This window comes from Mustela erminea, chromosome 13 (assembly GCF_009829155.1).
Source record: "Mustela erminea isolate mMusErm1 chromosome 13, mMusErm1.Pri, whole genome shotgun sequence".
In the NCBI taxonomy this organism is placed as follows: Eukaryota; Metazoa; Chordata; class Mammalia; order Carnivora; family Mustelidae; genus Mustela; species Mustela erminea.
The window spans coordinates 58,905,499-58,919,255 of NC_045626.1; the positions used below are offsets into that span (position 1 = coordinate 58,905,499).

The 13,757-nt window shown below is 46.8% G+C and overlaps 1 protein-coding gene across 1 annotated transcript in view; it reads left to right on the plus strand.

Moving 5' to 3' along the window:
- The first annotated feature begins 1,281 nt into the window (after positions 1-1,281).
- The window catches only part of APCDD1 (APC down-regulated 1), a 33,150-nt gene continuing 20,674 nt past the window's right edge, over positions 1,282-13,757 (plus strand). Inside the window, exons 1-2 of the mRNA XM_032310056.1 lie at positions 1,282-1,380; positions 1,544-1,801. Coding sequence (XP_032165947.1) covers positions 1,320-1,380; positions 1,544-1,801 — 319 coding nt within the window. The 5' untranslated portion in view covers positions 1,282-1,319. The remainder of the gene's footprint in view (positions 1,381-1,543; positions 1,802-13,757) is intronic.

Below are 13,757 nucleotides of genomic sequence, written 5' to 3' on the forward strand. Positions count from 1 at the left end.
AAATTAGGCATTCTTTTTAAGTGTTTTATTTATGAAAAACACTGGCAGAGTCAAGAAATGTTCTCTTGATTCCATCTGGTCCCGTGGCTGCTCCTTATCCCAGTGTGAGGAGGGGGTGACATTTAGCCCAAGAGCCTGCAGAAACCTCCAGGGAGCTGGTGAATGGCCCATGGAGGAGCTCTGCAGAGGCTAGGACTCCAGAGAATTGAGAGAGCCCCGGCACCATCAGCCCAGCGGGGTAGCTGCCTTGGACGGAAACAGCTTGTACCCGCGCCCTGGGGGAATCAAGGGAGTGGAAGCCATTCCCGCCTTTGGGTCTTAAAAGCCACTGTAAAATTGACCATACCCCCTCCCCCCCACTCCCAAAGGCCGACAGAACTTAGATAAAATCAAGTTTGGGGCAGGGCGAGAGGAGGAACCAGAGAAGGGGCCTCGGTGCCCTTTCCTGGGGACCGACAGCGAGCGTTTCTCGGAGATTTCTCCCGTGTTTCAACAAGTCTTTTGCCTCCTGCTAGGGGAAGGGGAACAAGAGCTCCCGTTGCCTCCACCATTCCCTTCACAGGTTGGGGCCTGCGACAGGGCTCCTTGCTCCCGAGGGTAAGATTGTAGGCGAAGCCGCACATGGCACCCCTGAGGCAGCAGACACTGCAGCGTCCCCACCCTGAGCAATTTTCCAGAACTCAACTCCTCTTTGCACTAATCTCCTGTCTCTCCTAGTCTCTTTTTCCCCCCTGCGCCCGGACACGAGCGCGTGCGAACACACACATACACGCACCCCAGTCCTTCCAAGCGGACTTTTCTCAGACGCCCTCCACGAGTCCTCCAGCCCTGCAGGACCCCCCACCCCTCTTCGGAACACCTTTCACAAGCGGTGCCCCCACCCCTGCGGAGGGGAGGGAAAGGGTCCACAGTGCCCGGGGTGGAGGCCTGGATGGCGTAGGGCATCTCTTTCCCGGCCGGCGCGGGGAGGAGGGAGAGGGGCGCGGAGCCCGGGGCTGGGCGGGGGGGATGCTGGCGGGAGGGAGGAGGTTAAGGACTGGGAGGGAAAGGGAAGGTGGAGGGGAGCGGCGGCGGGGAGGGAGAGGGAGGAGGAGGCGGGAGAAGGCGAGGGGGCTGGAGAGGAGGAGGGCTGGAGAGGAGGCTGGAGAAGGAGGCGGGAGAGGCGGTGCCCCATGCGCCCTTTCAAGTCTCCGCGCCCCCGGCCCCCGGGCCCGGGAGGCGGTGGCCCAGCGGCGCCGCCCCGACTCCTCCCCCGACCCCTCCCTCGGCCCCTCCCCCGGCCCGTGGCCCGGCTGCCCCGCCGGCGGCGCTCGGGAAATATGAAGAGACGCTGCAGCTGCGGCGGCGGTGGTGGCGGCCAGTGCAGCTCGGAGCGGCGCGCGCTGCGGCGGCGGCGGCCGGGGAGGGACTCAGAGGGCCCGGGTGCCGGGAGGCCGGGAGCGGGGACTGGACCGGGCCGGGCGCGCGGGGCCCAGACGGCGCCCAGAGAGCGCGCGCCCCGCAGCCCCCGCGCCGCGCCGCGCCCTCCGGGCATGGGGCGCGCCGCTGCCGCCTGACGCGCGGGGCCTGGGCCGGCCGCCCGTGTCCCCGCGCTGCCGCGCTCGCCTTGCTGGGCGCCGCCGCCTCGTCGCGTCCTCCGGGCTGGAGGCGGGGGGACAGAGCGCGCGCGGCGCCGCGGCCGTTCCGGGGGAGCGGCGTCCCTGGACGGCGGGCGGCTCGGGCGGTCCCGGAGGAGGACTGGAGATGTCCGGTCTGTGCCGCCTCCTGCTCGCGTACCTGTTCCCGGCCCTCCTGCTTCACGGTGAGTCCCTGCGCGGGCGACCGCTCTCCCTGCCCCGCTCCCGGGAGAGGGGGCTCGCGGGTCCCCCGGCGGCGCCTGGAGCTGGTTTGCCGCTGGATTTTGCCTTCTGGAAGGGTGCGGAGCTCACACACAGACCCCTTTTAGCTCCTGAATGGATTGCATCAAGTTCCAGGGAAAACTTTGATGCGCTCTTGGGGTTTCAGAGTGCGGACTGTCATGAAATCGTGGGCTTGGCCATCCCGTCTCCAAAGTGTCAAGAGTGCCTGCCAGAGGGGCTCTTGATGTGGTGCAAGCTTTTGTGAGGCTGGAAAGCGAAACCGTGGTCATTTAAGGGGGAAAACAGCCCTCGCGCGGTTCTCTGTGCCCTCGGAGAGGACTAGTGTTTGCTGACGGTGTGATGGTGGGGCTCTCCCCTAAGTGGACTGGGTGCAGTCTCAAGGGGCAGGGGACTCTGAACAGTCTAGGTGTAATTATGAAAACCGGTCTCCGAAGGTTTTCCGGCCCCGGACACCTTGTTTGCCTTCAGACTCTTGCTTGATGGTTTTGTTTCTGCGCCTCGTGGGCCCCATTTCCTCTGGGGCTCCAGTAAACCCTTAGCCGGACAACATCAACTCTTTCAAAGAGTTCCAGGAATTGCACTGAGAAAAATAAGGCCGATTTTGTGGGAGAGTGGTGTTGATCCTCGCTGCAGGCGGTCGCAGAACACGCTGTGCTGATTGAGAAGTCCTGAGTGAACTTTCCCTAATGGTGGCCACCTGACATTTAAGGGAGCATCTCCACCCAGAGCGTGGCTCTCCTTCCTCCACACCACCAAGCCTCCCCAACCTCTGCAGGTCAGATGAGCACCCTCAAGGACAGTCAGTTTCTCTCCCTAGAGCTTCAGAATGCATGGATGCGCTTGTAGCTAGCACCCAGACCAGACTGTGACCCCCATCCCACCCCCCTGGAGCCCCCCACCCTGCGTGATCTAGAAAGGCAGGAGCCAGTGAATCCTGGAGCTATGGAAGTGGCTCTTTGCTTTGTAGTCCTGCTTCAGGGCAGACAGCTCCAGGCCCTGCTGAGGTGTCCAGTGGGGCCAGACCTGCCTGATTGCCAAGGTGTGTCTGCCGAGCCCTAGTGATCCCAGACTTTAAAAGTCAGGATGGAAGGCTTGCAGTTCCAGGGCCAAAGAGAGAAGGTATAATTATAGGGTTGCGCTCCTAGGCCCATCTGCTTAGAATTACAGAGCAGTTTTAATCTTTGGCTGAAACATGAAACAAATCAGAGCCAATGAACAGATCAAACAGCAGCTGCCACACACACCAGAAGAAAGAGAGTGAGAGAGATGAAACAGAGAAAATTGTCCCCCTTAAAAAAAAAACCAAAACTGTTGTAATATCTGCAAACAAAAATGACAGGATGGTCAAATGACTTTTACATGAGAAATTACTTGAAAATTGGGCATAAATGGATTTTTTTTTTTTTTTGGCATATTGAACTACAGAAGCGGTCCTCATATGCATTGTGGACTGGCTAATTCTGAACGCTTTCTCCCTCCTTTCAGCGACGGGTGTTGTAATTATACTTCCTACCCTGCCTGCTAGTCTAAGCTGGAATGGTAACTAATAGTAATAAAAGCCCCAGTATATCCTTGTGAGTGTAGCCCCAAATCTCCCAATTTGAGTCTGTGTTGGCCTGAACTTCTTGGGATTAGAGATTGACCTGGTTGTGCTAGAAGGAGAACCTTGTGATGAGGAAGGAAGGGGTCAGTCTGCACTCTAACCCAAGTTGGGGGGGGGGCGCCTCAGAACCTGTGCACGGTGATGAAGAGGATAGAAGAGAAAAAGGCGTTTGCAAATTCTAACTGGATGACATGGATACCCTGAAAAAAATGACCCAATTTCAAAGTGAATCTGCAATGGCAAAATTATTCATGCTGTAGTTGCTCACAGATCCCCTTGGATCTGGCAGGGAGTATTGGACTCTAGCACAAAAAATAAACAGATGGAATGGTGGTTCAACATATAAATCCTTGGGATTTAAGAAAGGCTTGTCATAATTCGTTAGGATAATGTAAAGCACCAGGAAACGATTGAGTATTCTCCTTTTCCTCCTGATTTTTCCCGATTCATGTAATTTTAACTGAAAATGGGTATTGATCCTCTTAACCCTAGTGAATGGCTTGATGAATGTGTCCTACTCTATAGGAGGTTTTACAAGCATTTAAAAATTCTGTAGTGACAGATGAGCTTAATCGTATATTTCAATAATTATGAGTTGAAGGAAATTACCTGAAATCTTCTTAGAATGGCTTAATGGTTTTTTTCCTGATACCTAGGCATCTTATTTTACTAACCCTAGGATATTATTTGTCTGTTTATGGTAGCAATTGTTAGGTAACAACAGATTTTTCTGGGGTCAGGAGTGTATTTGTGACAAACTTTAAGTATAGTTTCAGACATCATTTATAGATAGTTACACTAGCAAGTCACATTAATAAGATTAAAAAGTACACAAGGCCTTCAGAAAGATTCTGTGTAAGGATGACATAGAAAAACTATGATGTTTGGCCTCCAGTCTTTGCTCAGTTTGTTGGTTACTTTTATTTTAACTCATTGCAAGTCATAAATCACCCCTATGTCCTACTGGTGAGTAAATTAGGCTCTGGCCAGACTTGGAGCCTATTGTTTGTTTTTGCTGTTTTTTAAACTGTAAATGTAGAGCAGGACTCAAGTTCAAAATCTAATGGCATGAAAGTATACACGTCAGTTTTACTTTCCTCTCCTTCCACTTCTGAAAACAATTGAATTTCTTAATCCAAATAAAACCTATTGAATGTCACGGAGGTATGCAGCTGGAAGACGTCCGTTATCACTGTTTTCTTTGCTTAGATGAAAAGCCACAAAAATCATCCGGCTCCAGAAACACAGATTAGCATGAGGTATTCCAGAATAAGTGGTGCTTTAATGCACAGCAAAGTGCAGACTCCCCTTGCTAATGGAAATATTTGATTTTAAGTTTTGGAACTGATGTTGGGGGAGATGTTCTATCCCCCATGCCATTTAGTTGTGTAGCATTCGTTGACTTTTCTGAAAGGTGAAGGCACTTTTGAGCTATTCTCTTTCATCCAAGGAATTCTAGCAAAATGGAAAAAAAAAAAAGAAAAAAAGAAAGAAAGAAAAACTAAATTTTCAAATGTGAGCTTACCCAACAAAATTGGCCAAAACACTTAAATAGGGTAAAATAAGAATCTTTGAAATACCATTTTACAGTTTTTGTAACCAAGAAAGCACTGTGTTTCCTGCACCCTCTCTCCCTTGGTCATAAAATGAAATCTTAAGAAGAAATCTGACTCAGTGGCACATAACGAGGGGCAAGGGTCTTAGATGTTAAATATTCTCTTGCAAAATCAATTGACTTGCTTCAAATACGCAGCTAGGCAGATCTATAATAACAATGTTCATTCTTTTTCTCCCCAAACAAGAAGAGAACTAAACCTTAAGTGGATGATATGACTGTGTAATTACATAGTGTTTAGGGACAGACTGATGACAACTTGATATAATCAATTAAAGTGAAGCATAAAACATTTAAGATTCGAAACATGAAAAGCTAGGTTAGTGATTGTATACATCTGCTGAACGCTCACACAGCAGGACGTGTCTTCGATAGACCCCCGCGTGTAGCTTTGAAATGAAGAAAGACCCTGCCATCGTTGTCCACGCACACCTTCTTACTGTGTCAAGATTATATGTGTTCGGGTTGTTGTGTAGCTCTGATTCGGGGATAGAATTATTCTGGGATGTTATGGGATGGGTATCAAGGTCAGAGAAATGATAGGGGAACAGCCTAAAATTATTAAGGGTGTTCTGTAAGGGTTTTCCAGTTTCATTCATTCAGCAAGTACATTTATGAGGCCCTACTCTGTGCCAAGTACTGTGTGCCAGGGACAGGAGCTGTGAGGAGGCCCATACTCCCTTTCCTGCAGAGCCCCAAAGAATATTGAGGGGTGAGGAAGGAAAGCTTGTTGCAAGGCTCCAGAGCTGGGAGGGTGGCATGCTCTGTAGTACTTTTCTTGCTGAGAATCCCACCAAACTGCCCCAAACCTATATATACCCCGCGCACACCATGCACGTGTGTTTGCGCATGTGCGCGCGCGCACACACACACACACACACACACACACACACCACGCACACCTGCACATGCGCACGACTGTGCTGAAGAGCACTGTGCGGCAGCAGCAGTCCGCTACAAATGCAACATGCAAATTGTGCAACTGACACAGGATGTCAACCCCAGTGTCTAACCTGGAGACTGTGGCATTAGAAGAAAATGACATAGACAATTTCCTCATTTGCAGCTACGGTTGAATGGAGCCAGGAATTTGAAATCTTGACTTTATTATATTTCTCATAAAGGGAAAAATAGTTTTAGATGAAAAGGTTTAAAGATTGGTAAGAGCAGATCTTTCAGCTTTTATCTCAAAAAACAATTTGGAAATAAAAATAAGAGCTTGGTAGGCATAGCTGCTCACATGGTAGTAAAATCCAGTTTGTCTGCAACACATACAGGCTTTTATTCCAACAGCATGAAAAGCTGTGCTGGAGTTTATCTAGCAGAATCCATGGTAAAGCATACATTTACAGTAATGACTGCTTATTTAATTGGGCAGGGCAATTTCATGGCTAAGTAATTACCTGCATTTAATCTAATCAGTCACATTTTATCTGCTTTGGGTTTTTACATATCCCACCAGTTCTAACTTGAGAATACTTTCTCACTCTGATTATCCAAGTGATACATGTCACATTATTTAAAACAGAGGCATGCAAAGTGAACGAGAAAAGAATCACTCAGAACCCCCTCCTCAGAGACAACCATTGTTAATATTTTTCCATATGCTTATTTAACCTTTAAAAAGTTTCTTTAAAGGATTGTACTACATGTTATAGAGACTGTCCTGATCAAAGATTAGTTTAAGTCCCAAGTATGCTTGAAAATCATTTCCTTCCCCACTAATTTTACATTTTATTACATATAAAATAGTGTGGAGCTTTTGCTTCTCCCATCTCGATTGGCAGGTGAGAAACTCTGGAATGTATCTAAATAATTCAAATTTTTTAAAATGTTATTGAAAAATTGGGGATTTGGACATGGGGTATATTTTCCTTCTATTTCACATTTCCTTTCATTTAAAAACAATGGCCCACAGGTGAGGGAGAACCTCACAGATATTCAGCTATTTGGTAAATGAATGAATGTTGACTTTCAAACATTCAAGTAGTCATTGCTCACCGGTTCCCTGTTCCCCCATCTTTCACTCTTCTGTTTAGTCCCTCCCTGTCTCTGGACTGGCTACTTTCTGAAAACACCCTGGATTTAGGAACAAGCTTTGCTGGGGATGACCACAGCAAAACTAATATGTTCATTCCCTTTGAGAGCTATACTAAGGACTGCTTTCTGAATGCAAACTGGTGACTTCAGTGGTGTCAGTGGTCACCGGTCACATGGGCTTTGTATTTGGGGTATCAGTCTCTGCCTAAATGGTCAACCCTATGCTTCCTTTCATTTTGGGAAATCTGGGGCTTTTTATCGATGTCCCTGAGAGTTTTCAGTCTCTGAACAGTAGACTATGACAATTATGATAGTGCTTGAGGTCTTTCTGCAGTCATTTTGGATTACTGTTACAGAGTGATTTATTCTCTGGGAGTAAATCACTCGTGCACACACACGCACACACTTGCAGGCATGTGAGTCAGCCTTCCAGAGCTCCGGGATCTCATTTAGTTCTCTATAAGTGGTAACCTGTAAAATAATACCCTAAAGCCTTCAGGAATTTTTTTTTTCTCAGTAGGTGAATAATTTTCTTCCAGAGTCTACTATTCTCTCCCACACTTACTTGAAAGAAATACTCACTTGTCGTCATAATTTTATCTGAGCCCAGGCCCTAAGACCCCCAGTCTTGGAGACCATTTTATGGGGAAGTCTTTTTCCTGATTGAGAGCTCTGCTGGACAGGGAACAGGGCTATGGAGAGCTTCCCGCTTAGTCGGTATCATGGACTGGCAATTTATAGAATACTGCACATTTAAAAGTGGTTCCCTGCTTCTAACTTTCTAAACCTAGGTAGTAACTGGCATTCGAGAATGAGATAGCCTGTGCATAAAGTAAATTGTTCATTGTCAAACAAACTTTACGTATTATTATTGTTGTTATAATTTTTACTTTTATCCAAGTAGTAGGCACATATGGTATTATCTGCCCAAAGCCACCTTGAAGACCAAATTCACAGTCACTTTCTAACTGGATGGTGGTTGTTTTTTAATCCTTTGAGGTATTTTTTCCCCTTATTAAGCAAAATCTTAATTAAAGAACCCAATTAATTTATCTTCTCAGTTAACCAAAATATCTAGAATCCTCAGTTGACCCATATGTTGACATGATTTGTGTCTGTATTCCCCCACACAGACTTCATCACTCTGGTCTTATAAGAAAAAAAAAAAAAGGAAAGAAAGAAAAAAGAAAAAAAAACACTTCATGGCTTAAACAGGGTTGTTACCTGTTTGGTCCCGCATTTCTGTATCCGGCACCGATGTTCCTCATAGTGAGTCACTTTGAGAACCTGAATCATCAAAGATCGACCATAAATGTCAACTGCGTTCAACATAAAACGGCAAAATTTTCAGCAACCAGCTCTTGTGATTAGCCACACTTTCAGTTACATAGGTAGTCCAATTAAATGGGGGTTTTAAAAAGTTATTATCTATAACAAGCAGATTTATTATAAATAATAGACAGCAGCTATTCTAATAGTTGCCACCCCTGAGTACTGCATTGCTAAGTACCGGGATGACGGATTTACACAATTTAAGATTAGGACATACGGGACATATAAATTAGGACACGTAGGACATAAAAGTATTTGGCACAAGTCCAATTAGTATTCATTCCTACTTTTCTCTCTCCCTCCCTTCCCTCCTCTTTCCTTTCTTTTTCTATAACTTCTTATCTACCTTCCCCACAACAGGCAAAAAGATGGTCAGGACAAAAAACTCAAGAGACTACAAAAGAGATTTACTGCTGTTTGTCTAGAGTGTTTCCCATCTCTTATCTTTCTCATTTAGTCAGGCAAAAATGATATGCTGAGCCATCGTCACAGAAGCTTCAGAATGGATCTTCCTGTTTCCCATCTGTTTCCATACCTCCGAAATTGGGAAAACTGATCTTCCCCAAATGGAATTCCTGTTGTGCTAGTACCCTGGTGACATCTTTCGTGGTTTCTCTTCACCTTTCCAGTGAAGGGCGCGCTCTGTCTGCTATGTGGCACTCTTGATTATGGGCCTGCCTCTCTTCTTCTGCTCCTCTGTTGTGGGCTGCCCCGTGGGGCCCGCTCCCTGAGCCCAGCCCCAGTTCCTCCTACGTGAACCCCTCCTCTCCACCACTTTATATCTGGATATGCTGTATACTCTGCCCAGACCACTTCCATTCAGCATTCAAGGTACGGTTGCCCCTCTATGAACCTTCCAAGGATGAATTCAGAGCCTGTTCTCTCTGTCCTACAAGTCCCTCTACAAGCCCACTTGGGGTCTGGTTTCTGGTCCAACTGAGACTCCCTCAGTCCATAATGTTTACAGCTTCCATGTCTAGAACAGAACCTGGCTCTTCAGAACCTTTCTGATGGTTAAAATGAATGAGTTGCTAGTTTCAGTCCCAAATTGGAATTGACTTATTCTGAGCGACACAGTGAACACCGGGGTCCTTGGGTTGACCAGAAGTCCTTGGAGGGCACTCCATGGGCGATCTTAAGATGGAAGTCTGGGGGATAAGGAAAGCTGTTAACCTTGACCTCTCCTACAGCTAGACTTGGCGCTTCAAATGGCCTTTTAATTCTAAAAGGCATTTCATAGAAGTAGCACTCATGAGAAGGCCAACCAGAATTTCCATGCCAGAAAAACTAAATAAATATTGGAGACCACTCTTGGCAGCTGACTGTAGACCTAAGAGACAAGTTTCTCTGACTGTACAGCAGCCCCGGCTTTCACATGACCCATTTAATTTTATTCCCACCAAGGTGATGGGTACTGGAAGGGCAAAGATAGAAAGGGAACCAATCCCATTTTTTCTACCTTAAAAATACAGTATCAGGGGGCGCCTGGGTGGTTCAGTGGGTTAAAGCCTCTGCCTTCGGCTAGGGTCATGATCTCAGGGCCCTGGGATCCAGCCCTGCATCAGGCTCTCTGCTCAGTGGGGAGCCTGCTTCCCTTCCTCTCTCTCTCTCTGCCTGCCTCTCTGCCTGCTGTGATCTCTGTCAGATAAATAAAGTCTTAAAAAAAAAATGCAGTATCAGCCTCCAGTATGAACCCTAACTCACTGTATGCTGAAGAGCTATGCTAACTGTAGAATTCTACCCGGCTATTTATGCTGCCGCTTTTCTGCACTGACAATCTTGCTGTGTCTGTGACCTTTGGTCTGTGACCATAAGAGCAATGGCCAAGTGCAGAGTTGTCCCTAGAAACCCGAGTGACGTATGATCTTGTGCCTGCTTTCGAATGATCGGCGTATTGGTGGTTCTGGGATTTTATTTCTTCCACCCCTGGTTAAAAAGCATCCCTATAGTTCCCTTCCTTTGTGACTGGCCTTAGGAACGACCCATGCATATTCTGACCACCACTCCCTCTTCCTCTGACTTTGAACTCCCAGCTTCCTTCCCAGAAACCCCCTTCATCATCCCCACCCTTGTTCTTTGACATTCAGGCCAATGAGCCCTTAAGAGCCTCAAGGTCGGAAAAAACTTATCTTCATTCTTCTTCATGCTTCCGGCTCCTAAAATATACAAAGAGTGAATAGGTATTTGTTAAACTGAGCCACAGAGCCCAGCGCTTTGGGTCCCGCCTCTTCTGCACAGGGGTCACCAGTTAACTTGGTCGCGGAGCCCTGTGTCTTTTTTTACTCTGAGCTCTCTGGCCTTCCCAGCGCTCAGAGGGAGCTTGGCTGTGGCTGACTTTTACCGTTATTTTAACTCTACTGTTAGTTAGGAAGGACTTTTTGAGGGTGGTCTAAAAGCCTAAGCATTATGGAAAATAATAACACATTTCATGAGAACTATGTCTGCGCTCGGGAAGACAGTCTCAGCAAATCCTGAAACCAATCCTGAGAGACGGGTAATGTTATCCCCTCTTCACAGCTGAGTAGACGGAAGCTTGGAGGTTAAGTTGTTTGTTTCAGGTAACCAAGTTAATGGTGTGTTTCATTGATTGGAAGACCCACCTTTTTTTTTTTTTTTTTCTTCCCCTATTTTAAGATCTCTGCAGTGGAAGTGCATCTGAGGGTTGAGGGGGGTCCCAGTCCACGTTAGCTTGCAGGCAGCAGTCATGGGGCGGGGGCTGCTGCAGGCTGGGCTTGTGTGAATCTGGACACAGCAGCTCACACTGTCATCACATCACTTCCTTTATGTGGCCCCTAGTTACTCCCCATCTATGGACTAGTTGCAAATAGGTCAGTTTTGAAAATAGAGTCGATGTCTGAATCACGCGTGCTTGGCTATTTTCTCCATAAGTCACTTAATAAATTTCACCCTTCAAAACCAGCATGGCCTTGGAGCAGAGCAGTGGGGGGCAAGTTTGACCTCAGTGAGGCAGATACTTACATTGCAACCGTCAATTATGTAGAAAGGAGGATACCCACCAAAAGATGAGGCCCTGTTCCTGTTTTGCTGTTGAGATATGTGCAAAGCAAACCCATTACCTGTCGCACAAGAAGCGTTGCAACGGAAGGCAAAAAATGTTGTCAGATGTCTCTGAACAGAGCAATGTCAGAGAAGTAGGGTGCTGCTGTGCAGGATTCAGGGGGATTTCGGGACCCTCGTGCAGACATCATTGAACGGCAAGTGTTTTTGTCACTGGTTGTAAAATAATAATGCATCTTAATAATCCTTGAAGTCTTGGATTCGGGGAAATTCTTTAAGTGGCTGATCTAGTTTCAGACTCAGGCAGCCTAGCTCCAGAATCTTCACCCATATCCAGTCTCCTTCCTGCTTTTATCATCTTTACGGGAAAGCAGTTGCAGGGTGTAAAGCGGTTTACAAATCAATTTTTAGAACATAGCATGGTCGATAGGGAGATGATGATGGTTCTTTGCCGCACGCTCGGTGTCCCATTTAAAGCAGCATCTTCCCCAGCTCCCAGTGCTTCATAACTTGAATTCAAATCTGTTTTAAGTTAGCCACATTGTAATTGAGCACACAGACGGTTGAGCCACCAGACAGCGAGCTGTCCTATCCTTCATTTCTTGATTGCCTAAAGGGGAATTCAGGAACTGCTTCCCATCTTCAAGATAATTACAACTCTTGGGATCCATAGAGGTCCCTAGTAACCCCCTCTTCCTCCTCTAGTTCAAAGCCAACAGAGAGATCAGCAGAGGTCTCAGACAAATGGGGGTGAAAACATGAGAACTGTGATAATACTCAGTCAGAAATCACAGTATCGGGGCACCTGGGTGGCTCAGTGGATTAAGCCTCTGCCTTCGGCTCTCATGATCTCCGGGTCCTGGGATGGAGCTCTGTATCAGGCTCCCTACTCAGCAGGGAGCCTGCTTCCCCCACCCCCACCCCCGCCTGCCTCTCTGCCTACTTGTGATCTCTATCAAATAAATAAAATCTTTAAAAAAATGAAAGAAATCGCAATATCGACAGATGTCCATGGTGGGATTGCTAACAGTTCACCCCGGAATTTCTCGGCCATTCTACCTTGTGCCACAGCCAGATAGCCAAAGGGTCCAGGTGCCTACTCCATGGCCCGGCAGGCACTAATAAAATGCATGTGCAGTTGGCCCTTGAACAACACAGCTTTGACCTGCGTGGGTCCATTTACATGTGGCTTTTTTTTCCGATAAAGACAGTACAGTACTGTATGTGTATTTTCTGTTCTTGATAACATTTTCTTTTCTCTAGCTTACTTTACTATACGAATACAGTATATAACACATAGAACATGGTGTTCAAGGATGAACTGTATTTTGAAAAGAAGCCAGCGCTGCCGACGGAAAAAGATGAATGGTGTAGTTACGCACACCTGTTCCCGTCGTGCACACAGCTTCAGAGGGTTGGGGAGAGAACTCCCAGAAATGTCATTCTGCCGTCCTCTGTGCAAGCAGGGGCCACCGGTAGGAAGGGCCTTGTTGAACCTCCAGGAGCCCATGAGCACCGACAACGCCAGACGTGGATTTCAGGGTTTTAATGTTTCTCACATATTCTTGCTGGGGTCCGAATCTCTGGGTTGGGCTCAGCAGGGTTGGTGATGAAGTTGCATTTCATTGGTACGCAGCACCGTTCACTCATTTCAAATCTCTTTTCACTCTTTTTAAATTAGTTGAATCATACTTATGGGTGTCTCTCCCTCATTCATTGCCTTTTGCTTCACTTAAGATCCATGGGAACAATTCAAAGTCTCTGCTCTAGTCCAGGGTCAGCCAGCATTCTGCTCAGAGGAAGAGCCCAGAGTTCCCACGTGTCTTCTCAGTACCAAAGACTTCCAACAGAAGATTAGTTCAGCCCTCTCAGTTATGGCCAATATCTGAATATTTTCTAAATATCTGAATGTTATCAGCATGTGGTCTGTGTTTCTCCTGTAGATTTTCACCCTGTTGCTCTGAGTCACCATGTTCTGGGTCTAACTTTTCATTTTTCAACGACCCCTCTCAAGCCCTGGTTTCTCTATGAAGTTATTTAGATGTTCATTACAAAGTATATAATTGCCTCTTCCTAGTACAATTCTGAGGGGTGCATTTTATTTATTTTGTGTACATTTTTATTTTGCTTTTGTCTATTTGTCAGGGGCTTTTTGTTTTGGGTCTTTTTTTTCTTTTTTGGTTAACAAGGTGCTGAATACTTAGTAGGTAGTAAAGACCTATTAATGTGTTAGTTACTTCAGGAGTAATTAACAGCAGAAGTCAGTGAATTTCCTTTGAGAAGGAAAGGA